Below are 27,667 nucleotides of genomic sequence, written 5' to 3'. Positions count from 1 at the left end.
AGCAGGTGATGTTCAAGTCCCTCTCTTCGTACTGTACTTAGATATACAAGTGACTTGTGCATGTACTTTTTGTTTTAGGACACATGAACAGTTTTGAGAAAAGTACTTTGCTCTGGAAATCTCCATGTAGCATGAATAATTATGGTGAATCAGCTCAACTTCTCAGGCATGGGCATTCTTTATAAAAAGCAGTAAAATAGATCACAATAGTATCATAAGTGACAAATTTACAGGAAACCTCACCATACCCAAAAGCAGATGATTTACATAAGAGTTGTTCAGAGCAAACAGACTTCAATACACTGCAGTTTTTCTGGCGAGGATTTTTTTTACTGCAGTTTATTTTCACTATCATTCATTACAAATTTGATCTGCTGCCATTTAGCTTTAGCTGCATGAAGAAGGATCAGGGGCAGATGACTTGATCATAAGAAACCATTAGAGCTGTATGACAAATGAAAGGGGGATGGCCAATGGTGATTGTCCTCTGCCTGTAGGAAATCCATCAGCAGAATGAGGCAATTTTTAGCTATTGCCATCAAAATCCTATACTCCCCCTTATATCTGCTCTGGAGAGTCCCTCAACCTTTTGCTGAAGTTTTATAGGGGGCATGGGGTGCTGCAAAGGGAAGGAGAGATTGCCAAAAATAGCCTCCCACTTTGTTCCATCTGGGAACACTCACCATTGGATACTGGTTGTTATATTTTTGCTATAAAGAATGCATTAGGTTCTCAAAGGGCTTAGCTGGCAAAGCCTGATTAGAAGCACTGCTAGTTGCATCAGAGAAGTCTACACAGACCTCAGTTTGGTACATTCAGCAGCAGCACACCCTTCACAGAGGCTTGCATTCTTCTGTTTAGAATGAACTATGTGTGTCATAAACTTCACAATTTTGTTACATTCAAAATAGTAAACTGGAAGTTCAGTTTTAATTTGGGATTGCATACATCATACCAATCATTATTGTTGTGAAGGTTAGCTTAGTGAAAGACACACAAAGCAACAACTATGGAGAAGAAAGTGTAGAGTGTGTAAGAATTCTTCCGTTTCCATCAGTGCCAAAGTTTTTGAAGTTATTGGCTAGTTTGCCACTTGGGAGAGTGTGCTAGCTACATCCAAGCAAACTGTGCTAGCTACATCCAAGTTTGGTTATTCAGCAATTTAACTTGGAGAATTTGGCCCACCTCTCCAAAACCAAGCAAAAGCCTAGAATCCAAGTGAATGCACCTTCAAGTTTTCATTCCAAAGAATGAAAATGTAGGCAACAGCATCACTTTTACTGGGTTATCCATCCTTTGTTGACAAGGTTTGATAGACACTCCAAAACACCATTAGTCTGTCAAACTTAAAACATTTTAAAAACAAGTTCACATTTATTTTTAAACAAAACCAACAATGAAAATAAATTGTCTTTTCTAAGCAACTTAGCAATCAAATCTAGAAGAGGAATATAAGGGTATGCCAGCCTGCATCCATTTCATATAGGCACTCAATATATGAAACAAGAAGATACCACAGACATTGAAATGATTTCATTCCAACTCGGTGAACTAAGAACAAAGGAAATGCTTCTTCTTGCTACAAAACAGTATTGTGATATTTGAGAACTTTTCAGTTCCAGTGAAAGTTAAAATTTGGAGAATGTTAAAAGAGGCTCTGAGGACGAGAAAGGCTAACAAACTTCTTCACTTCATGTATTTCTCCTGTTGATCCGCCAGTATTTTTGCCGAGGATTTGGCATCATAGAAGAGTTCATTTATTTCTTCAACTTGTTCCTTTTCTATGCTGTCTTTCCCGTTTATCTTGGCTAGCAGATTGGCTGGTGTGAGTAACTGCACAGCATACCTATGGCCAAATAATAAGAGCATGTGTCAAATTAACATGCCAGCTACAAAGTAGAACAGAGAAAACTCCTCAAAAGAGACACTTACAGAAATATTCCACAGGGTGAATAAATGAACCTAGCTTCCAGAAATGTCCAATGCACCTTATAGCTGGGAAAATTAAACATTTAAGCCAAGAGCCAAAGAGCCACTTAAAGCAGACCCACCAACGTGACTCTTCCCACTCTGAGCAGTGATGCCACCTCCCATACCAGATGAAAAAACATGAAGAATTTCAAAAGCTATTTGTGATGTGGAAATGAGGCTGTGGTTTGAGAAACACAACTTCATATTGAATGGAAATGAGTGCAGTTCTTTAGACCCTGGTCCCCCCAGTGACATTCGCAATAGCACTAGAATCTACTTTCAGGACTCCTCACTGCCTTGCAAGGAAGTTGTAAAAAGAATCTGCCGGCCACACTTTGCACATGAATCTATTCTATTATATATCCTGCTAGGATTCTTACAGAACTCTATTGCAATGGCTATTTTCATGTGGTCTGGAATTTACTAACTCTTGCAAAAATGTCACTAGCCTTGAAGGGGGGTAGAATCAATTTGGCCAGCCATCAATGGGTGGCTGCAAAAGACATTGGGCTCCCATGTCCAAAATTACTGACTGAATCAACCTGCAAAAATGGCAAGGAGCAGTCAAACAGTTTAATAAGTAATATGCAGTCCATTAAAATGACCAATCATTATCATACAACTATTAATTTCTGCAAAGGATTTTCACTACTATAATTTAGCTTGTCTGTAAGTTATGTATATGCAAGTATTTCATATGTTAATAATAAAGAGGAACTACCTTAAATGCAGAAATTGAATGTCATGAATAAAAGTGGATTATGCAACACTGGTGGAACTCTGAGCTTCGTCATTCAAGCAAATTAGTATTTCACCAGAAATCCACAATGGTCTGCTGGTTACCCCCTAGCTACCTGTTTCTGCCCATCTTCATACCATTTCCAAAACCAGTCATTATTTGACATTTATAGTCAACAAGCTTACCTTAATGTTGTTTTGGTGCCTATTTCTCCAAGATGATTCAATGCCTCCTCACTAATATTAATACTCTCTGTCTGGGCACGAAGCTTTATGATCTAAAGCAGAAAAATATATTTAACACAGTTTGGACTTTAAAAAAATGCATTTCTTAAAACTGTGAACACACCTTAGCATCACATGCAAATCATATATAAAACATAGTTTAAACACGGGCTGGTTTATTTTAACATCCACTTTCACTGCATCCAATTTAGAACTGCGACACAGTCAGGGATCCTTTCGGGTTGCAAATGGAATAATATTTTGGGGTATTCCTCAAGAACCTTTGTAACTCCTAAACTATGAGAATGATATGGAATATACCTACAGAATCACAGATCATCGGTACCCCACCTGAAATAAATCTTCAGAACAATTTGCTTGGAAAGTCTCAACTGTCCTTTAGTTGCTCAAATGCATGCCAGACATTTTAGCCTCTTGACAAATAAGACGGTAAAATAAATAAATAAGTAAGTTTCTCTGCAAGGTTCAACTACTCCCACAAAACCTCTCAGATAAATCTAATCTATCAAGAACAGTCTCCAGCTTGTACCAGTTTGAAGATCTTTGTAAAGTTGAAGAAGAAGATATCACCAATAAGCCTGAGCACAGAGAGCTGTAACAAAAGTGGCACCAGGCTCCCTGCAGTCCGTATTACCAGCTGAGTGATAAGGGGCAGACTGGATAATGATGTTGTGTTGTAGTGTTGAGATAACTCTGGAACTGCGAGTCTCATATAATACAGGTATTTTTCACTTTGGCAGCTTTGTAAACAAGATATCAAGAAGCACTCGTTTAAATTAAAGCCATAAAAATGCACCAAGGGAATCAGAGTGCGGAAGAGGGGGAAGGGGGATGAGCACAGAATTGGGGCTTCACGTACTAGGCAGCTAGTTGAAGGAGCATTAGAATTTGAAGTTGCTCTTGGGAGTGTTCAAATTTGACCAAAATATTAAGGCTAATACTTCATTTTGTTTATTAAAATATTTAGACTGCACCTCATACAAAACTACCAGATGTTGTTCAACAAAATTTACAAAAAAACCCCACCCATAAAAACAATATGGAATAATCATAAAATGACTCGTTCATCTTAAATAGTTTAAATCATACTGAACAGGCCTGGTGACATATATAAAAGTCTTCCACCTGCTAGAAATGTATTCCACAGCTGGGGACGGGCAACACTAAATGCCTGACTTCCAGCTGAAGCTAGTCAGGCTTCTGAAACACAAGGAGACAATTAGCAGCACTCCTACAGAAAAATGTGAATTTACAAGTATAATGTATATGTTATACTATGTAAACATTTTGTATATGTATTGAGATATCAATATATCAATAAAAAAAGAAAAAACAGTGCTCCTATAAATAGTCTGTCATCAAATTTGAATATAAGTACATCAGACAAATACCCCCACCAATATGGAGTTTCTAGCTGATATTCAACTTGACTGTGATCCGAAGAACTGTATGCCTAAGTTGGCTTTGGAGTTGTGTTCTTGATCAGCAACCCACGATATATCATTTCAAGTCGTAAAAATGGCTGATGATTAGGTACTGAGTCAGGATAAATCAGAAGTCCTCTGAATGTGCACAGGCTCTTGAATGAACCTGAACTAAAATCTCTCTCTGGCTCCCAACCCTTAAACCACTGCAACTGAGATAAAGACTAAACCTGAATATAATTTTTAAAGGCCTGTGTAATACTTTCTTCTTTGGAAAAACAGATAAAGAATACACAATCCAGTAAATAATCTCTGTAGCCAGTTTATTGGGGGGGGGGGGGCACAGTCAACCCAGAATATGTAAAGCACTCTAAGGCTATATGCAAGAATCAAATACCTATTTGGATTATTGAGTCACACCATATCACATTCCCTACTTGCAAGGTAGTGTTCTTTGTGCAGGTACATCTATGTCAAAATAGGAGAAAGTTCTGGAATGCAGGTGGTCCCTACAGTAGGCACACAGTCTTCTGGTGGTATGCATGCAAATCTTACTTTGGTGGGGACAGGGACAAGGAGGCATTTTTTCAACTGGTAAGCATTTAAAGGAATGCATATAAATGGTACTTGGAACTGACCATTCCCCAACTCAGCTGCAAAGAGCTGGTCACAGAGAGGCATGCCAAAGGATCCTTGAAACCAGGGGTTGGACTCCAGCTCCCATCATCCCCAGCCAAAGGTCAGGGCTGATGGGAGTTGAGAGTATAAAAACATCTGAAGGCACACAGGTTACCCACTGCTGCTGTGAACTATAAGGGTGGAAAGCCCCACTTGCAGGCTGTGTGCGGGGAGAAGGGATGTAACTGCTCTTGGAAAACCCCAAGCCCCATTTCCCCCTCTCCATAGGGTCAATTAAAACTGTGGGGCAACAGAACTCTTTAGCAGGGTCAGGTGAGGAAGAGGGGAGGCTCAAGAGAGAAAGAAAGAATCCTATTCTGTGCCCTGCCTTTCCTAATCTGCTGCGGACAATGTTTATTTTATTTTATTTATTGAATTTATATACCGCCCTATACCCAGAGGTCTCAGGGCGGTTCACAGAATAAAATCAAAATATAAAAAAACCACAAAATAGATAATCAAAATAAAAACAACAACCCAATAACTCCCCCCATAAAACCCACATTTTAGAAGGTCATAGGATGTCAATCAAATCAACCAAACGCCTGGTTGAAAAGGAACGTTTTTGCCTGCTGCCTAAAGGTGTATAAAGCGCCAGGTGAACTTCCCTGGGGAGAGCATTCCACAGATAGGAAGCCACTGCAGAGAAGGCACATTCTCATGTTGCCATCCTCCAGACCTCTCAAGGAGGAGGCACATGAAGAAGGGCCTCAGAAGATGATCTCAGGGTCCAGGATGGTTCCTATGGAAAGAGGCGGTCCTTGAGGTATTGCGGTCCTGAGCCATTTAAGGCATTATAGGTCAAAACCAGCACTTTGAACACATCACTAAGCAAATCTAAACCTTGTCCAAATGAGATGCAAAAGAGGGCAAACTGCAGCATATCAAAAGCGGGTAAGGAACCAAGGGTCATCTAGTCCAACCCCCTGCAATACAGGAATCACAACTAAAGAAACCCCGAAAGACAGCCAACCAACCTCTGCTTAAAAACCTCCAACGAAGGAGAGTCCACCATCTCTTGTGGGAGTCTGTTCCACTGTTGAACAGCTCTTACTTTCATTAAGTTATTCCTAATGTTCAGTATCAAACACTACCAAGGGGTTGATTGAGCAGAATCAACAGGGCAGCACTATGATAAAAGTTAATAACTAGGATGGACCAAGGCTGTTTCAGTGCCATACCCAGGTCTGAAGCCAGGCAGAAATTGGTCTAGATAATCCCTTTCACCCAGGCACAGCTGCAGTTGGCCACTCTCAATTACTTTGCCCAACGTTAATATTATAATACATAGTATTATGCTAATATTGAAATGAAAACCTCATTGTACAGCTGTATCCTCTAGCCACCTCTGCTGTAATCTATATCAAGGTGCTACAGCTATCCTGTCAGGTACACAAAAACATCCCAAGTATCAATACCACGGCATATTTTGAAAGAAGGCACCACACAAAAGCTTCCTCATACCAAAGGAAATGAGCCTTTGCTGGTACGTTTATATTCAATAAATGCCTCTGCTTCACCTTGGCACTTATCCAGCAGCAGAGACTATTATCTGGTGACAATGCTTTCCGCCATTGACACTATCTCCTAAATAATACAAAGAATTGACATGATAAACCGTAATGGCTCCTGTATGGTGTCAGCCCACAGCACTGAGACACTAATGAGGGGGGATCTTTGACAAGATGCCTCATAATGGCACCCAAGGATTATAATCAATGCTCCTTGCACCAAGAGGAGTCCTGCTGCTTACTGGACTGTTGCTCTAGCTAATCATTGAAAAAATCTCGTCTAGATCAACTATAAAATGAATCCAAGAATACAGTAAGCAAATCACTGACGGAATACGAACCCCAGGAGTTTACAAATGCACATACTTCAAATACTAACATGGAGTGGTTTCATTTCAAATTGAGCAAATATTGAAAAAAATAAGATCTGGAATTAAGAAACACAAAAAATGTAAGCAGGACCGCCCTTTCAAGTGAAGTGTAATGAAGATCTGTTCCCATCACATTACCATTATGATGAATTAAAAAATCAGTTCACATGGAGATAAATATGGAGAGTGGAACAGTCTTCATACTTATTGGCATTTTTAAAGCACTTTTCCTGTTGACTTATGGGTTGTTTTTAAACAGATCTGTTTGTGGGCTGTTTATTTACCCATTATTGGAGAGCTGTTCTGATTTTATCAGAAGTTGCAGGTTTTTACTTTTGTTGCGAACCATTTCTGGTGATGTCTGAATAGCAAAGAACGCAGCAGATATTTAAAAATAAAATTAAATAAAACATAATAAATAATAATAATAATAATAATAATAATAATAATATCTTAAAGAGGAAACCATAGCCTTCATAGTTTCAAAGCAAGAAACCTGCAGGATGAATTCCTACTTGGATGAAACTTTCCTTCTGGAAAGGGCCACGTATATTACTGTATTAAATATTTTTCACATTATTGTATGCCACTCTGAGAACTTTGTTATCAGCCAGCATATAAATATTGTTTTAAAAAATTATAGGACCCCAAAACTTTCTAAAAAACAAATCCTGCAAACCAGTCATGTTATAGGTAAGAAGCCAGTGCTGTTTCACACCCCGCACCACTGGCTGAGGTTCTAGAGAGGGACCTTTGCTGCCTGCCCGACAAAATATTACATAAGTAAGAGATTTACCTGCTTCATTTCTTGTGGCGTGTATAACATGGTTCTAATTATCATCACCCTATCCAGAAGATCCAGAGGTATCCCATGAGGAGAGATTATATCTTCTGTACCTCTGCAAGGATATAAAGAAAAGTTCAGGTTTAGATTTATTTATCACCTTAATAGGGTTGCTGGTGGGAAGCTTTTCTTCTAACATTCAAAGCAACACACTAAGAAATTATATTGGCTGGTGATGGCTTACGTCGCACTATCCTAAGAGGCAGACTTTGACATACCTCTCCTGAAGAGTGGCTTGTATTCTACATAAATGAGCTAGGCAACAGAAAATCTGGATTCAAGAAGAAGCTTGGTGAAACTCTTTGTCATCACAAGGTACCTTAATTTGCAATCTTAGTGCAAATACTGTGAAGTATTTGACTGATGAACACTCCTGCCTTCCACTCCCACCAATATATTGTATCTATGTAAAACAAGAAAATGACTTTGCCCTTTTAAAATGTGGTTTTTTTTGGGGGGGGGGTTATTGGGTTGCTGTTTTTATTTTGATTTTATATTTTGTGGTTTTATATTTTGATTTTGTTCTGTGAACCGCCCTGAGACCTCCAGGTATAGGGTGGTATATAAATTCAAAAAATAACAAATAATAATAACAACAATATCTTCTGTTCTCCATTAGAGGGCACTCCAGTTTCATCTAAAAATATTTCTTATTGAGGCGATTACTAGAAAATCATGATCCTACTCAGTTGTGGAATATGAGGAGCAGAGGGGAGGGAGGAGCAGAGCATAGGAGTAGAATGTTAATCTATTCCCCCTCCTCTAAATAATAGCGGCTTCTATTTCTAATAAGAGAATCATGAACTCAAAATTCTTTCAACACAACATGAAAGACTATTGATACAATTTTAGTCCTGGTTCATAGGAAACTTCTGTCTACAAAAGAAGGTGCTTTCACTGCATGGGGCCAAAATATATTTTGCAAAAGCCGAGGAAAGATTGGGTGTGATACGAATTGTAAGGAGGAAGACAGGCTAAGAGTCTACCGATAACACCGTGAGCTGATGAGGAGAAATCACCCAACAATTACCAGAAGCAGACTGTTCTTTAACTTTGAGAGGTTCACTTCTACTGTTACCTGGCCTAAGGAGAAACATATTGACAAGATGACTGGAGGTGTTTATGGTGTGGTAGGCCTTAATTCCAAGTATCTGGAGACAACACTACTTCACAGTAATCTTAAGTTTATTAAAAATCTATAGCATGCAGAGCATAAAGTGCAAGTAAGGCAAGAGAAAAAAGTGGACTGAGTCTCTTCTCCACTAAGATAAGAGAATGGATCTGGGCATGTTCTTTTCTCTACCATCCTCAACCCTTTTGTCCAAATGTACATATTCTGATTTGTGGATATTAAATCCCTTCCCCGAGCGTCTTAAAAGTGGGTGGCTAAGTGGTTTAAAACAGAAAATAAATAGTACATATTCATAAATTCACTTGCTTTCCTGCACCCTCCCCTCACCCCAATAGTTGCTCAATTAAGGGAAAGGGATGGGAAACTGGGGGGGGGGTGCATTACAGTGGGACAAGTAAATTGGTAGAATTTGCCTTGTGGAATAATCTTTCCACTTGCACAAGACACTTTTGCATCTAAGCCCATGTCTTCTGCACACAGGTTGCAGAGCAGGTGCCCAAGCTTGTATAAAATGTTGGTGGGCAGCAAAGAATGTGGACGTTCAAGAAAAAGCCCATACAGTACTTAATTCTTAATGGTCCCTTATACACTGGCAGGGCCTCCCTCTTCAGCAAGTATAGGTGTGTGTGAATCATGCAATAGTGGAAGGCTTTACAGACATGTGGACTAATGCTGCTTTGAAATAGCTTTTCTAAACACTGGTCTCTCAGAGTTATTTTCTGTCCTATATATATATGCAAGTGGGAGAGATGCATTTCCCATCCCAATCGAGTGCCAGAAGGGGCAAGTCCCACCATTTGACATATTTTCTGTGGCAAATTGCTAGCAGTAGAGGAAAGAGAAGGTAGCAACCCTCAATGCCAGAGAAATCGTCATTTTAAATTTTTTTCCAATTTATATCAAGACAAGCACAATTTATTCCATTGTCACTGTTTTACACAATGTGGATTTTGTTAGCTGCCTAAGAAATGGTGAGATATGTTTTTAATAAGTGAAATAAACCAAGTTTCAGAAAAAAATGCTGTAAGCAGACTACGAAGTGACACAAGAAGTAGACAACAGTAATGAATAGGGATGAATCTTTGATGAGTACAAGTAGTCTATTTAAGTAAAGGCAGAAATAGCAGTAATACCTGAAAGCTGCCAGTCTAGCATTTAGCTGTTAACAGTATACAAGATGGGATCCAGCTAAACTATGAAAAGGGAAAGCAGGTAGTGGCGTTACTATTATTATTTCTAAAGCACCAAATGCTTTTTTAAATGCTGGAGCAAAAATCAATAAACAAAAGCCATTGCCCACCCGATATCTAATGCACATGCTGCAAAAACAAACAGAAAGGGAATATTTAAACAAGACATTTATTTCTTTTTTGGAAATGATGTTGCAGGATTCTTTTTATCCAAGTGCAATATGTAAACTTGTTCACAGCAAAGCAGTGCAGCTCAAAGCCGTTTGGAGATACAAAACCAAGTCCAAATTATCAAAAGAAGACAGATCACCTCTGAGGGTGATGGTGCCATTATAAAAAGAAACCTGACTGTATGGGATGAAAGATGAGCATGTGCAAAGACTGCCAACGGATGAAGCAGTATAGCCGGATACTAAGAAAAAAAAAAAGATATGAACAAGTGGCATTTGAAACATTATGGAGAAGACAAGCAAAGCAACTGTAAAGGAACAGATATAGGGATGCGCACAGGGGGAGAAAAAAAAATTAAGATCCTGAAAAACCTGACTCTAAAGAAACTTACTAATTCTTGGTCATCGCAGTGTGAAGGTTTTTCCTGCAGTGAAGCCCTTAAGCAGCCCTGCAGCAACAGATATGGTTGTGACCCATCATGATGATTATCACAGGTGTATCAGCGCCACGGATAAAAAGCTCCCAAAGATCATAGCTCTTTGTGCTGAAGCAGCTAACACTGAGGCTTATGGGAAGACGAGAACCATGCAGGACTAAGCTTTAAGCACTGTACCTGATTACACAGTTCCCCCGGTTGGAAGCAAAGATGACAATCGGAGCAATAGAAGATTCCAGCGCTCGGTGCAAATATGTGAAGCACTCAATATCCAGCATGTGAACCTCGTCCACAAAGAGAACTCCGGGGACTAACTCAGCAATGCCTTGATCAATGTATTTATTCACCACCTTGTTGATCTCTCCTCGAAGCTTGTCTAAGGGAAAGATAAAGGTTAATAACCTGATTTATTTATAATGAAAGCTCCAAGACAACTTACAATAAAAGAGCGGCCCCTTTTGCACCAACTTATTAGTATCCTTTTCTGAACAGATGCACACATAAAAATCTTATGCATCAGGAAATTTAAATTAAATTAAACTCCTTTAGAATGGATGAGGCTGAGACAATGGTTTTGCATAATTATGGATTCAAGTCAAGCATTACTCAACTGCTTATTTTTGGATGGAAACCAATCTTACTAATGGATTTCCACATTCAATATTTGTAAATATTGCTGTTTTGTCCCAAGATTGCACCAGGTTTTTTTAAAAAACAAACAAACAAATAAATGAAGATTGGTGAATACAAGTCGTTATTATAAATTTAGCACGTCAGACAACTTTGTTCATCTAGCTCAGTAACTGTCTACAATGTAAACAATACACTGTCTTGCAATGACTCTCCATCGCTTCAGATAGGGGTCTTTCCAATCCCAGCTGGGGATTCAATCTCAGATCTTTTGCACGCCCATTATTTGTTATCTGCCAAAGCTCCAGGATTCTACTTTTTTGTGCTATCCATCCATGCATACTATTCACATTCAGTAAGGTGAATTCTCATCCTTGCAGTTTGTGGATAACTTCAAAAAAGGCTGCATAACTTCTGAATAAATGACCAATGACTGATATTTCCAGGATTTGATAATGTTTTCAAAATGCTGGATGCTGAATGTAGGGCACATGCTATAGTGCTCAACTATGTATACAAAATTGTAGGTCAGTAAATGTAAAACATACTATGAATAAAGCCTGTTTAAAGAGTGTAAGAGTGAAGTAACAGCTGATGCATTGATGCCTGTTCTGCTGGTGCCCCATTTGGGGAAAGGAGGCAACACCACCAGATTCTGATCAATGCTCACAAGTACCAACAGATGCCCTATGTAGCACTTCTCAAGTGTTACACATGAGTAGTCACTGAACTGCTGGAACACAATATTCCGAAACCCATTCAACTTTAGCAGCACTGTGTAATGCCCATCGCGCTTCCTGTACATTCCGACTATCCTTCCTTCTGCCTTGTTGAAAGCTTAAGGATGCAATATTATACACCCAAGTCTCACCATGTTCAGTGGGACTTACTTCCGTATAAGCATAGGGGTCAGGCTGAAAGTGAGACAACTATTGTACCTGTGATTTCAGTTTTCTTAGGCTTCATCAACTGTCCCATCATGGAGAGGATATCCTGCCCACCCTAGAGAAAACAAATTTGAAAATTAAGGTTGTATCTTTTTTTGTTACTGTACAGAAAAAGCTATGAAAATTTAATTTGGTCAAACTAAAAATAAAGGGTTGAATTCAAGGTAGCATTAAACAGATCTCCTCCCCTGACATAACCTGTGTGCCCCCTAAATCTGTTATGGGCAGATCTGCAGCTGGCACAGGGCACCTATGTAGGGATGGAGCAGCAAATCCTGTTGCTCTAGTGCTAATTTTACACTATTAAGTTGAATATGGCCCATAACTATTATTTCAGTTTTTTTTAAACAACATTGAAGTTTCTAATATCAGTCAACTACTTTATAAATTCACCACTTTTGTATTCTAAGCATAGTACATTAGTATATATATATCTGTTAAGCTTCATTCTTTATGTGCACTTTGGAACATGATGATGCCATTTTATTCAGGTCTCAGTAAATTTTGCAATGTTTCAGAATAATAAAATTACTCGAGGAAAATGCACGTATGGAAATTATATCAGTTGCAAACATGTTTTTATAATCCTTTGCTAGTTGAGAACTTGGATTTTTGTTTTCCTTCGCTATATAATTTAAAAAATCTTACATGCATTGTTAAACAAGAAAATGCTTGTTTTAGTTTTATACAGTATATTCTGTAATATTTCAGCTTGGGAAGTTGATGGTCTTTAAAATTATTTTTAAAATGTTTTTAAAAGTCTTAGAAATAAGTACTGTTAACATTAAGAGTTATGAGGTATTTCAGCCAGCCAGAAATAATCACACCCGGGAAAACAAATTCTTTGGATTAATTTCATGCTTTGTACCAGCTATATGAATTAACACTACAGCATGTAGTCACCGTTATTTGGCTAGCATAGCAGCCCTTCCTCAGGACCATGTATATATTATATACTCAATGTGGAGATATCAGTTCATACAATTGGCATTTCTCCACGACACCCAGGAGCCTAATTTTATTTTGATGAGGGCACTTATTTAAAAATAAAGATGAATATGTTTGTGTGGATATGCTGACAATATGTTATTGTGAGCATGGATGACATTCTCCAACTGAAGACTGCAATAATCAAGCTTGCATGAACATAGCCTTGTTTAACCCTCAGAACTGACTTGCTGCAATTGGAGAGAGAGATTAATCTGTTTGCAGCTGCAAACACAAAAGCCTTCACTGTAACACAGTGGGGACTTTAAGAACTTATCTAACATACTGGAGTGTTCATACAGAACTTCTCTAAGCTAAGAGACAAATTGAAAGGGCCATACAGTGGTACCTCGGGTTACAGACTCCGCTAACCCAGTAATAGTACCTTGCGTTAAGAACTTTGCTTCAGGATGAGAACAGAAATCGCGCTGCGGCAGGAGGCCCCATTAGCTAAAGTGGTACCTCAGGTTAAGAACAGTTTCAGGTTAAGAATGGATCTCCAGAACAAATTAAGTTCTTAACCCGAGGTACCACTGTATACTGAGGGGAGCTGACAGTACAAATTCTCATAAAAGCAACTTAATCTGTCCATGGGCATTTGACAAAAACTGGATAGATCCATTAGATATTTCCAAAATGTATCTAGACACCCTGAGTGTAAAGAAGATTAGTTTTAACAATGTGTCAAATACCACACACAGAAAATGCTTTTGCCAAAGGTTTTAGGAGTTCTCTATATTCCATGTCTCTGCATGACAGGTATCAGCTTGAGTCATTGATCCCTGGCAGAGTTGCAATATTGACTTTCCTGCTATATGTGTGCCTTAACGACTTTTCAAGTATTCACTTTTCAAAACCATGTAATTTGAGTTTAAAAGAAGACAAAAAAAATTTCTGGCTTCTTGTTATTAGAACCAGTAAAAGAACAGAAAAAGCAAGACCTCTCACTGACCCCCTATCTCATGGAATATGTTTACATTTTAGTCAAACTATCATATCTTTGCCTGTAGGTTCAAAAAGCCTCACTGTACTAAAATATGTATACAGTTTAGGATGCAGTAGAAATTACTGGTAAAAGGCAGTGAATATTATTAGCACCAAAAATGTTTTCCATTTTCTTCATTGATCTCCATGCAATAACCACCCTCACTAATTCCCCCAAAACAAGGTTGGTGGTTTTTAAAACTTGCAAATATTGGTAGTCAAAAACTCTTGGAGATGGCTGCAAATCATCCACAGTTCTACTGGTAGATCCTGATCCCTGTTTTAAATGAGTTTGTGTGTTTCAGGAAAGCCTGGCTTACTCCATACTGCAGCAACAAGGAAAAATAATGGATAGAACTGTGACAGTACTCCTTGACCCCAGGTGCCGGCACACTCAAAAGGGAGGCAAAGATCTACTGTTAGATTTTTAGTGGATTGGTCCAAGGAAAATTCCACTCAATTCTTGCTGATAGAATTCCTTTCCCCTGCAATCCTATACGCCCCCTGAAAATCTGCTCCAGAGGATTGTGGGAGAGCCTCTGTAACAGCGTGGGGGATGGTACGGAGGGTTGCAGAGGGGAATCCACTGTTTCTTCCCTTCTTTCCTTAGTGGGAGCCTTTGCAGGATTGCTGCCTATCCTGCAAAAGCACGACTTCCTTCTCTTCACAAATCTGAAAGTCTGGATGCTTCTGTCAGTATAGTTGAATACCTGAGGTCTAGCATTGGCCACATCCAAGTCATGAAGAGTTACATCCTGGATAATCTCTTTCTTCTTGTGCACATCACCTTTCGGCAAAGGAACATACTCTTCAGCCTCAAGGTCAAACTCTGTCGCATAGGTGTCACACCTGCCTTGCCTCTGCAAAGAGGAATTTGGAAATCACATACACTATATTTATAATTAATGTTATTGCCAATATTGAGAATGACATATAGCTGATAAACAAAGGTCTTGTTTTACAGTGACAACACCAACAGGCTTCGTCTGACAGTTTTGAAAATGCCATGCTTGTCCTTGGAAAACGAACGACTGATCAACCTATGAAATCATACTGAAAGCACCTGGTATTTTCTCCATTCTTCTGAAAGAGCGAAACTCTTGCTAAAGGACAAATCCAGCAGATTAGCTGGAGATTGGAGAAAACTGTCCTAGACTTCTTGGGACATAGATGATTTATTGTATGATACAAAATACTATGCTCATCCATTAAACACCAAGTATCTCCCTAAACTACATTTTAAATCAGATACGAAGAACATGCTAACTAATGCAGTATTCCCTTCTAGATGCATATATCTTATGGCAAGAACACTAGGAAGATAAAAGATTAAAGGCTCTATGCATTTCTTTTTAGTACGACTAGTTATTTCAGGTCTTCTCTCTTCACTTATATATCATATATGAACACGAACACACACAAGTATGAAGTTAAATATTAAAATGAATGAGAAAACATTTAATAATCATAGTAATAATTTATTACTTATACCCCACCCATCTGACTGGGTTGTGCCAGCCACTCTGGGCAACTGTAACCAGAGCTCTCAAACCAGATGACCTTACTTGTGAATCAAATGATTCCCCTTTAGAGGTGGCATTTATTTCATGAATGATCCCCTTCAAAACAAAAAACACCTCTCTCCTTTCCTGAGGAAAACCACAGATATCCTAGAAGGGATTGATAAGGTTTTTGGGACACAGACATTTGACAAAAAGTTGGAAAATCCTGAACCAATACTATGTCAGAGGTTCAACTGTTGTCTTTGCTTTACCTTGACAGCGCCACTGTTTGCTTCAATGTAAATCACATCACCAGCTTCTACTCTTTCCTTCTGCAGACTTTCAAAGATGCTGGGGTCCAACTACAGAGACAATAAATAGAGACCAACTATATTAAGACGCAACTACAAAGAAAGAGGTTCCAGTAGAAGTGTGTTGGCTTTTATTTCTTCATATTTATTTTTCTGGGCAGCTTTCATGAGCAGAGTTCCGGCTAGCAGAACTTGTCTTAGTCTGCAGCCCACCCCATTCAGCAGAGTTCCTGACAGTACAGGGGGCTGCTGTGAAGAGGACAGGTATGAAAGCCAGCTTGAACCAGCCCTGGTAAACATACTTAATTCTGGACTCAACGCAATGTGTGAGACAGATTTCCAGTTATTGCTTTTCAATGATAACAATTTGCAATTTGGTACTGTCGCATTAGGGACGTGGATGGTGCTGTGGGTTAAACCACAGAGCCTAGGACTTGCTGATCAGAAGGTCGGTGGTTCGAATCCCCATGACAGGGTGAGCTCCCGTTCCTCGGTCCCTGCTCCTGCCAACCTAGCAGTTTGAAACCATGTCAAAGTGCAAGTAGATAAATAGGGAAGGTAAACGGGAAGGTAAACGGCATTTCCGTGCACTGCTCTGGTTCGCCAGAAGCGGCTTAGTCATGCTGGCCACATGAACCGGAAGCTGTATGCCAGCTCCCTCAGCCAATAAAGCGAGATGAGCGCCGCAACCCCAGAGTCGGTCACGACTGGACCTAATGGTCAGGGGTCCCTTTACCTTTACTGTCACATTTATTAAAATAGTTACGTTTTACAGTAATTCCGTTTCACTGAAACTCAGCATACATTCCTATCTGTACTGGTAACATATCAATCAACTGAATTAGTTCTAACAGTGCAATCCTATTCAGAAGTAAGACCCATTGAGCTCTGTAGGACTTACTTCCAGGGAAGTGTGCACAGAAGTGTTGAGGATCCTGCATTCTGCCAGATGTTACTAGATTCCAAACTCTCAACAGCCCCAGTCAGTCTGGCCAGTGATTAGGAAAGACAGGAGTTGTAGTTCAACAACATCTGGAGGGCCACAGGCTTGTCTCTCCTGGTGTATAGTATTGTACCTTAAGTGCTTTACAAATGGTTCTTGACCCAGACAGCTTAGAAGGCAAATAACGCTTAGCTTCAGCAGAACTGCATCACCTATCTCCAAATCATTCTTGGAAGCAGGAGTGGGCAATATCTATCAATTTTTGTGGTCAAGTGGCAAATGACCTAGAGGACCCATCAGATCATGTGGTGAAACAGAAATAGCAAAATAAATAAATTCTATTGCTTAAAAAGTACCTTTAGTCAACTGTTCTCCTGCCCCTTTTACTGACATGAGGAGGTGCTAAGATGCTGAGAAATGTGTGAGAGATAAGACCCCACGTACCTTGAGCTGTTTAGTTCCTTTTGCAGTTTTGAGTCCGATAATCACATGACTAATGGTTTTGCCATATCCTCCCATGGGGTTCTCAGTCTCACATGGAGTTAATTCTGTGACTTCACCTTCATAAACTTCCTTGGTTTCTTTAATCCTCAAGCCTGTAAAATATTGATTATATAAGCTATAAAAATAATTGCCATTTATAATGGACTGCTCTTGATATTTGCCACCTGAAGTCATCTTTGCCATCTCCAATACCATCAGGAAATATTTATGTAAAACCCAATAAATTTAGTAGCACTGAAACAAAAGATGAAGAAGGGCCATTTGTTACTTTACCACTTAAACGAAAACTATGTCATGGAAGAGAAAAATCCCATTACAGATTCTAGAGTTATAACCAGTAATACATATTTATCAAATAGGACATTAAAAAGACTGACAGTTTGGTTGAAAAGAATTGCTAAGTAGTTCTTATAATTGCCACCTAAAATCTGACTCGGAAAAGGCATAAACATGAAACATTATAATTTACTAGTGGAAAATTCTCTGTTTTGTAAGCTCACTAGTAACAATGAATGAATGCCAACTGCAAATAAAATTAAGCAAGTTTGTAGTTTCAAAGTCCTCAGCTTTGTTTACTAAAATACATAGGATAACCTTGCTAAATTAGATCAATCTACAGAGAATAAATTTTCTGATGCAAATAAATTTTTGGAAATTACCCAAATTCATATAGCAACATTTTCTGTAAACTCACATGACTATGTTGCACATGTGAAGACTTCCCTCAGGCTTTCAGATTCTGGGGAAGCTTTCCCCATCTACAACTGTCAAGACCCCCTCCAGACGTTCATTCTATATGCATGGATGTTGGTGGAGGAGTACACAGCTTTGAAGACTGGGCTATTTGTCACAACCCCACTCCCTTGCTTTGGTGTTGCTCAACAGAGGAGTAACAAATGACCAAATAAGGCTAAACTCATAACCCTTTGGTACTCATTTCAGAGTCTACTGGAATGTCAAATTAACACACACTACAAATCTCTGCTATTGCAACCCTAGAAATATCCTTTTGAGAATTCTTAATTTGAGAAAGAAAATCTGGATGATTGGACAAGAATTAGAGCATGTTTCCATTAAGCAGAGTAGGCAGTTACCAGTTCTGAAATATGTCTGGATTGTTATAGGTATTAATGGAGAGAAAACCATTTCTCAGAGGAATGTTTTAATAACTTGGGCTAGATAAAATTCAACAGATGGGAGGAGAAGAATTTCTATCTTTCACTAACACCAAATACTTATTTAGAAGCATCTTCATGCTGACATCCAGGGAATGTGGAGCACCAACAATGTGGCTGGCTGTTAAATTATTGCTATCTTTAAGAATGACAACATGGATGACACAGGTTTCAACTGCTGGTTCAAGTTTCCAAATCTGACAGGGAACTTCATCACATCAAGGAAATATTGCAGACTGCGCTCTCTCCATCTCTCGGCTCTCTCCCCCTCGACCCTGCCAATTTAACAGTAACTTAAAGAGCACAGATGATTGAGAGTCTCTTTCTTACAGAAATCAATGGGCCACTTTTTTCAGTTGCAAGAACTGATGGAAATGTTTCTTCACCTTAATGCCATTCAATACTAAGATGAAGTCTGTGGTAAATCATGATACAGAGCCCCGGGGAATTAATGGATGTTGGACGCAGTAATAAAAACAATTAGGGTATCTTTAAGCAATCCAAAGGTCTGTAAAGGGATAGTTCTATCAGCTGTCAACAGTAAGTAAAATAGGAAGATTTTAGATGCTTAATGTTTTGCTTGCAAATCCAACTCTTCCTCTTGACAAAGTGAAACAATTCAATTGATAAATCCACAAGTACTAAAGAGAAAATTAACCTAATTGAAAAGCTACTCATCTTGTTAGCTACAAATACCTTCTTCTATTTTGTCCAGCATTATGCAATGAGAATGCAGAAAGGCAGAGTATCACTCTTGCACTGTTTGTGACTAAAGCAAGAGTCAACTAAAATGCCATAATGAAGAAAGTATTTATAAGCTTATGCAAATATGCTAGCAAGAGATTCAGTAATTCTGCAGTAATATTAAAAACTGAAGCAAGATATGATTTATTCATCAAAACAAATGATAACATATATGTTATACATTCAACTGAACAAAAAAAAATATAACCTTGCACTGAAAACTTATTTTCTTGTTTCAAGTTACGTACCAATTGCTCTTCTGAAATTTTCCATCAAGACCTCTGTCTTCTTTATTTCAGTAGAGTACACTTCACTTCCAACCATAGGGCAAAAGGGAACCTTACTACCCAACTCCTGAGCAATAGCCAAAGCCAGAGCAGTCTATGAAAATAAAAAGTCAAAAGACTGAGCAATTATATATTATACAGAAATCTCAAAATTTCAGATAATTTAAATAAATTAGACAGCCTATCAGGTTTTAAACTTAAATTTCAGTAGGCCTACACCAAGTAGGATTAACTTTGGATACAACCTAATGTCCTTGTAAGTGGAATATTGCTTAAAGGATCTTCCCACTGAAGAAAGCAGAGGGGAGACCATTTTTTACATTCCCTCATTTTCTGCCCCATGCAAAGCAACTCCAGGGGGCTGAGGGAATGTTCCAGAATAGTGGAGTATTCGGGGATGCAGGGAGGCCATTTTAACAGGACCATATTTATCAAAATAGGCTAAGGAGGCTCTTGCCTAAAGATGATGATTTTCACAATGTAGTGCTAGAACAGTCTACTATTTTTTCCAGAGAGATTTACCAGTTAAATAAATCCTTCTCTAGTCTGGGGGTTAGATTTCTACAATATGGTGCTGGTTTTGGGGCTAGATTTCTGGGGCTAGATTTCTATAATATGGTGCTGGTTTTAATGACGATGGAAAGGGGGAGGGAATTAATCTGCTGAGATCTGCAGCAATTTTCAAATGTTCCATGGGGGTGGAACAAGTTTAAGAACTACTGGTTTAAAGCTTTTTAGTAATTTGTTAGTTCTAGCATGGCTCCTAAAGGCTTCTTAGAAATGTGTGCAGAACTGCTGCCTAAATAAGTATCAGTAAGTATCAAATAACTAACTACTGTTAAATGGTTGCATATTCACATAATCTTTCACCTAGGACAAGCATACTAGTTTATTTAATTATCTCCATTAGGTGCCATCTTTAGACACCAGGAAAAATGTTTCTCTTGAACCAAGCATTTGGCGGATTAACATTCTATGGCCTTTTAAATGTGTGTGTGGTGGGGGTTGTTTATCGGTTTGTTTTGCTTTTGTTTTTTAATGTATTCTGTGTTTTCATTTTTATGGTATGAATTGCCCTGTTTTCTTCGGTTGAAGGGCAACATACAAATTTAATAACAATAATGCTCCTACAATACAAGGATCAAATGTTCTGCAGTAGTTCATTTCTCCTCCCATTCCACTGACCAAATGAGTTTAGAAGGTCTGATGTGTATGCGTGTACTGTACTCTTTGCTGTACTCTTGTTGACACCTGCTGAAAACATTTATTAGGCAAGCCCTTAAAGGCATATAAAAGTTACATGTGCTTTATTTCTTTTTAGCTGCTGTTTATTTTAATGATCTTTTGAATATCTTAACTTTTGTGATGTTGTTAATATTATATTATTTTTTATTAATAATAAATATTATAAATAATATTGTTTATTATTGTATTTCTGTAAACCAACTGAATATTTTTAAATTTATTTTTTTACAATCAGCACATAAATTCCGTAAAATGACGTATGCATAAGAACAAATGTACAAACTACTGGGAAGTAAAAGGTAAGGGAAAGAACCCCTGGATGGTTAAGGCAACTATGGGGTGCGGCGCTCATCTTGCTTCAGGCCAAGGGAGCCAGCATTTGACACAAGCATTTGATATAAGACATACCTTTCCAGTTCCAGGAGGTCCTGCCAATAGCACAGCTCTGCCAGCCATTTTCTTGCTTCTGATCAATTCTACAATAACACCACAAGCCTAAAACATAAAAATACTAGTGTTATAGATACTGGAGGGTTTGGGGTTTGTTTGTCTTTTGCTTTTTAAAGTCCTTGTTGAGATTAGAAACAGAAGGCATTTGCAATAGCATAGGACACCTTTTCACAAATACAACAGCTATATATAATCTTCTGGCTTGTTTGAGTAAATCTACTCAATATCTTGCACAATCACCAGTTTAAAATGATGAAAGTGAGGGATTTGGCCACGATCTCCCACCAAGCTTGTATTGGCAGAAGAAAAATGAGAACTTCGGAGTGCTCTTCTTTTTATAAAGTTTCTTATTAACAGCTCACCTGATGTTGAAATGGCTAGTTTGCAGACTGGTGGAACGTTAAATGCACTAACACAAATTTTAAAATGTAGGCATGTCCACTCAGAAGGGCCACTGTGTTCAGTGGGGTTCACTGTTTCAGATTATATCTTTATATATATGTCTCTGAATTCAGTACAAACCAAAGAAATATGAACTCTGAAAAGGCCTTGTCTTTAATACAGTTCTAAGCTAAGCACCAAATTTTAGGAAGCTGATGAAAGGTGTGCAGCAAGGCTGCAGATGCAGCTATGGCTTTGATGTTCCATAAAGCCCAGCCAGTCAGATTTGCCCCTAATAATGACAACATGGAGAAGCATGTATACCACCTCGAGTTCCTTGAAGGTGGAATAGAAGTGTAAGAATAAACAAACACAAATAAGCTACATCTCGAATGATACACCATGAACTTCAGATGCTATGTCTATCTGACAAGCAACTGCTCAGTTTGATCTTCTCACTTAATAAAGACCCAAAATTAATATCCTTGAATTGAAGCAGATTTAGGTTAAGCATACAGCAGAGATTCCAAGCTCTGTATGAAGATCCCCTTCCTAGAATAGCCAGTTATTTTATAGTTTATGAAAAAGTTACACAAGGCAGGGATATAGGATGCTTAGCATTTGGTTGAACCTAATCTGATTTTTTTTGCGGGTGTGTGTGTGTGTGAAACGTGACCCTGCATATGTTGTTGGCCTCCAATTCGGATCAGGCAGAGGGCCTTCCACCCTGTGGAACACCCTCCCACCAGATGTCAAAGAGAAAAATAACTACCAAACTTTTAGAAGACATCTGAAGGCAGCCCTGTATAGGGAAGCTTTTAATGTTTAATAGGTTATTGTATTTTAGTGTTCTGTTGGAAGCCGCCCAGTGTGGCTGGGGAAACCCAGCCAGATGGGCGGAGTATAAATAATATATTATTATTATTAGCACCAGCCACAGCATGATGTGCACAGTAGCCCATGAAAATTCAGGGGTCTCTCCGTGGCTTAGATAAACTCTCCTAAAGCGATTTTTTTTGGGGTGGGGGCCACTCCTAACTTTCAATCTGTTTGACCACGCTCTTCTCAAACCCCAACTTATTTCATGGCTTGAACTTATTTTATGGCTCTCTTTCGGCTGCCGTCTTCCCCCCTCAGGGGTTCCACAGCTGCACCAGCGCCTCCTTAGGGAGACGACGGGCCCAGGGGGCTCCTGCCCGTCGCCTCCGAGTCGAAGAGCCCGAGGATAGGACAGGCCACGACGCGGCCGGACGGGACACCGCCGTGGCCGTGGCGCCCCGCCAGCGCCGCCCTCACCTCCCGCGCGTTCTCCTGCCCGACCAGCCCGGCCGCCGCCGGCTTGGCTGCGCCGCTGTCGTCCAGCCCCAGGCCCTTGACATGGCTGTGCGCGGCGATGCGCTGCGTCTTCGACGTGCTCTTCACTTCCTCGATCTTCATCCCGCCGCTGGCGACCAGAAGCAAAGGAGGCCCCGGGAAACTCAGCCCGCCGCCTTCTCCTCCTCCTCCTTCTTCTTCTTACCGGCCGCACACGCAGTTAACATGCGGCACCCGCGCGTTACCAAGGCTCCCGGCGCTCTGCCGTCTTGTCCTTGCCCCCTTTCAAATAACTGGATAACGGGGACGTGCTCTCGCTTGCCATTGGGCAAATCTCCTGTCAATCAGAGGTCGTGGTTTCTCCCCGCCCCCTTTAGGCCCAGGCAATTCAGTTTAGTGCACCTTCGAAGACGCTCCGGTTTCACCCGGTAGTTGTAGAAATAGAGTACCGGCAGAGAAGGGTTGCAGCTGGGAAAGAGCCCCCGAAATTTTTGTATGTCTCGTTATTTTCTGGCATTTTAGCAGTGCAGTACTACTGCTGATCAGTATGTGATCTTCGGGTGCAGGGCGGTATATCAATCTAATAAATGATAATAACATAATAAAAAGGATATCATTAGTATTTACAGGGCAGAGTCCTTTTCCTTTGGAGTTAAAGCTACAGGAGTGAAGAAACAAGGAGGATTGTATCGTGCCCCCTTTCTTCATGGACGTCGGGATGTTGTTCCTCACAACACTGAGAGAGGTTGAGCTGACAGATGGTGGCATCCAAAGCCATCCTTCATAGCTGAGCAATTAACCTGAGTTTTCCACACTTAAGCCTCAACTTTGTAATCACTCCACCACACTGCCTCTCAATCTGATACCAGATCTCTAATCATTAAAAATATCATCCACACACAAAGGAGTGTTCTTTTGATATTCAGGACTTGTTCACAATGTCTTTCCATTTCACTACTGGAATTCTTTATGTGTGAGGCCTTCAAGAGAATTTGACTCAAAAAGTTACAGTAGTCTTAAAACCTAGAAAATGGAGGAACTATTTTCTTTCGCAAGTCACTTATTAATGTTTCCTTCCAGAATATTCCTTTTATTATTTATATGTTCATTATTACTTTATTGCATGTATGATCAAATCAGTCAGATCTTTTAATAAAAAAAACTGTTCAAGGGTTTTAAATGCAGCTCAAGAAAAAGAAAAGGCATCTCTCAAGCAAACTAAAGCCTGGCAGAAAGACTAACAATCCCCACTTTGTAGGATTCCACTGCCTTCAGTAGTCTTACCACCTTATCTGAGGCATATACGGATTTCTTAGGACTGTTTCAGAGTTTATGTTGGGACTCTGAGCACACAGCAGTAGAACTTGGATCAATAGCTCTACTTGTGAATGCATTTGCCCAAGGTAGTATCCGAACTAGCTTTTCCTACAGTCCTCTTTATACAGTATGTAGTCATGCAAAAAAGAAAGTGGTATCATAAATCCAAATGTAGCAGTTTCATGATATGAAACTGGTGCAACAAATAATTATTTCTTATGGCATTATTAGTTGAATCCCATTTTGGAAAACCTATGAGACATGTTGGAATGCATTGAGTTGTAATAAATTAGATAATTTTGAATGCACTTGTAGTTGCTAGTCTAGTTTACGGTCCTCTTTGGACATGTAAAGAAATACAGTGGTACCTCGAGTTACAGACACTTCAGGTTTCAGACGCTTCAGGTTACAGACTCTGCTAACCCAGAAATAGTACCTCGGGTTAAGAACTTTGCTTCAGGATGAGAACAGAAATCGTGCGGTGACAGTGTGGCAGCAGCGGGAGGCCCCATTAGCTAAAGTGGTGTCTCAGGTTAAGAACAGTTTCAGGTTAAGAACGGACCTCCAGAATGAATTAAGTTCTTAACCCGAGGTACCACTGTACCTGTGAAGAATGGTTGAAAAAAAGTGTGAGACATTGCTATAAATCTTCAAATGCATTTGAATGAGTTAATGAAATATGTTGCTCCAGAAGATCAAAAGGACATAACTTGGACAAGTGCTTACAATGGTCAAAGACTAAATACATTAAAAAAAATAAATGGACCATGCTGTGCAATACTATATTTACTAATTAATCTTACAAACTTGTTTATTTAACTTATTAGCCAACTTATCTAACATGGATCCATGTAAAGGGCTGTATGGATCACAGGCTCACAGCATGAACCTATGCATGTGTACTGCTTTTCAGTTCTCTGGAAATTACTCTCATGTAAGTGTATAGGATTGCAGTTTCATATTGCTTGCACTTTCCTAAACAAAACTGGTTTATCCAGCGTGTCAATGATAAGTCCATTTTATAGCGATGATTTCTTCATGTTACTGCTATCACATACCCTCCAACATTTCTCTGATGAAAATAGGGACATCCTTTTCCATAATAATTATAATAATAATTTTACTATTTATAGCAAATTACCCCAGCCACTCTGGGCAGCTTCCAACATATATAAGAACATAATAAAACATTAAAGATTAAAATATCTTCCCTATACAAGGCTGCCTTGAGATTGCTCGGTGGTTGGATAGCTCCATACCTTCCAACATTTCTCCAGTGAAAATAGGGACATCTTCAATATTTCTCTGATGAAAATAGGGACATCTCAAGGAAGAGAGGGACATTCCGGAGTCAAATCAGAAACTGGGACGGCTTCTATAAATATGGGAATGTCCCTGGAAAACAGGGACACTTGGAGGTTCTGCTATCAATAATATTGTTTCAGACCACACAAGTTATTGTTCATATGCAAAGTGAAGCTTTGAACAGCTTATTCAAGGACCAAAAAGAACTAAAATATAATTAAAATTAAAATAACCAACACTCCCTGCCTCAAGACATCCATTGTGCGCTATTTTTGGTGCCTGCTTAAAACTTTTTTACTTAGGCAATGTGTATTTATTTCATAAAATAAAATGTGTGTATTTATTTAATAAAATATTTATTTTATGAAAATGTATTTATTTCCAGATGTGTATTTATTTCATAAAATAAAATTTATTTAATAAAATTAGAAGTTAGATGCTTTATGTCTTTTTAGCTATTGCCAAATGTACATCTTTGAATGTTTCAGATACCTGTTTTTAAATTTATCAATAATATTAATGTTTTATTTTATATTTTTGTAAACTGCTCAGAGGCTTTTACAATTGTTATAACTTTTTTTGTTAAATAAAACTAACACTGATGTAGTTATAATACACCATCATAAAAAATACTGAAGCCTAATACTCTCCTTGCTCTTGACTGAGTATACCATTTATACTGAAGAGAAACCACAGAGGGAAGTAGGATTATTTTAGAAGGCAAACATAAAACCATTTCTCTGCATTGTCAACACGTTATTAAGAGAGGGCTTTTTTGTTTCTTTACTTAAAGCATTTAGGTATAACTCAATATTCCACTAACCAGAAAAATAATACGACTATGAAAATTTGACCTATTGGTCTTCAGGTTTAATCAACTAACTTTGCCAACTTCTCGTATGTGTACCAACCCATGGGGTGGAGGGGAAGGAAAATTTGTCTGAACAGCCAGTCTGCTTTTTAGCACAGACGTCATGTGATACCCAAGGAGGGAGCTGGAGACTTCAGAGTAGTTTTTTTTTAAATAGACTAAACGTTTGAGATTACAGGACGTAGCCTAGTTTCACATAAGCTTCCAAATTTCAGTGGGACATGCTGAACCCTGAAATTGTCAAATAGTATATTATTTTTGGAGAGAGGAAAATGTGCAAGTCTGTGAATGACCTTTACATTTTTAACCCATCCCAAAGGTCTGACTTCCTGCCCTTGCTCCCATGAGGTTTTGTAAACTCTAGCAATTAATAGCAACATTTTGTGAAGGAGCATTTTAATGTATAGAAAAGGAAATTGGAGCAATGGGTGTTACATCTAATTAACAAAAGAGGGGGGAAATGTTTTTGTGCCCTCTTCTGTTTCTTTATTTATGAAGTGCAAAGGGTTGTATTTTTGTAACCTTACCAATAGCAAGTTGGGGGTTATTCCCCACCCCACATGCAGGGGTATCTTTCCTGGAGGTCCAATAAAATGAACTGGAATGTTCCCAGCCTTCTTAAAATAGGAATGTTGTATGTGTAATACATATATCTTTACTTCCAATTCAGCAACAACAATAACAATACAAAAAAGGTACATTATCAGTTTAATTTATTCACATTTACTAACTGCCTTAAGTTCCAGTTTAATTTTTTGAATTCAGAATGCACTTTGGATGTTCATGGGCCCTCATACTATTGATACAATTGTGCATTTTAGCAATGTTCACCAAAGTTTCAGACAAACAAAGTCTTCCAAACCTTACAGAAAATAAATCATAGGCTCCTGGGCCAAACCACAGGGTCCTGCCTTTTTCCAAACACAGGGTAATATAGCTCCCAGGATATGGTCTGAAGGTACATGAAACCACTATTTTTCTGGAGCTAAACAGTGTGTAAGTCAGCAACTGCCTAGGATGCACATGTACATCACCTTGGCTTCCATGGTGGAAGACTG

At 38.9% G+C, this 27,667-nt stretch overlaps 1 protein-coding gene across 1 annotated transcript; it reads right to left on the bottom strand.

The window, feature by feature from the left end:
* Positions 1 to 1,350: 1,350 nt before the first annotated feature.
* RUVBL1 (RuvB like AAA ATPase 1) lies at positions 1,351 to 23,403 on the bottom strand. The gene is made up of 11 exons (XM_081900482.1): positions 23,099 to 23,403; positions 21,380 to 21,466; positions 19,688 to 19,820; positions 17,461 to 17,612; positions 16,035 to 16,124; positions 14,971 to 15,120; positions 12,281 to 12,344; positions 10,890 to 11,088; positions 7,736 to 7,838; positions 2,896 to 2,987; positions 1,351 to 1,846 (listed from the first exon to the last, which is right to left on the bottom strand). Exons 1-11 carry the CDS (start codon positions 23,237 to 23,239, stop codon positions 1,687 to 1,689), a joined length of 1,371 nt encoding a protein of 456 aa, XP_081756608.1. The 5' UTR covers positions 23,240 to 23,403; the 3' UTR covers positions 1,351 to 1,686.
* Positions 23,404 to 27,667: the final 4,264 nt, after the last annotated feature.

The sequence above is a fragment of the Podarcis melisellensis genome (genome assembly GCF_964234715.1).
Source record: "Podarcis melisellensis genome assembly, chromosome: 2".
In the NCBI taxonomy this organism is placed as follows: domain Eukaryota; kingdom Metazoa; phylum Chordata; class Lepidosauria; order Squamata; family Lacertidae; genus Podarcis; species Podarcis melisellensis.
This window is presented reverse-complemented; position numbering and strand designations above follow the sequence as displayed.

Excerpts from the sequence above, each read along its gene's own strand:
- RUVBL1 (XM_081900482.1), bottom strand. The coding sequence starts at position 23,239 with ATGAAGATCGAGGAAGTGAAGAGCACGTCGAAGACGCAGCGCATCGCC. Across the intron at positions 15,121-16,034 it reads CAAACAGTGGCGCTGTCAAG|AGGCAAGGCAGGTGTGACAC; the intron begins GTAAAGCAAAGA and ends TCCTCTTTGCAG. Across the intron at positions 1,847-2,895 it reads GGCACCAAAACAACATTAAG|GTATGCTGTGCAGTTACTCA; the intron begins GTAAGCTTGTTG and ends ATTTGGCCATAG.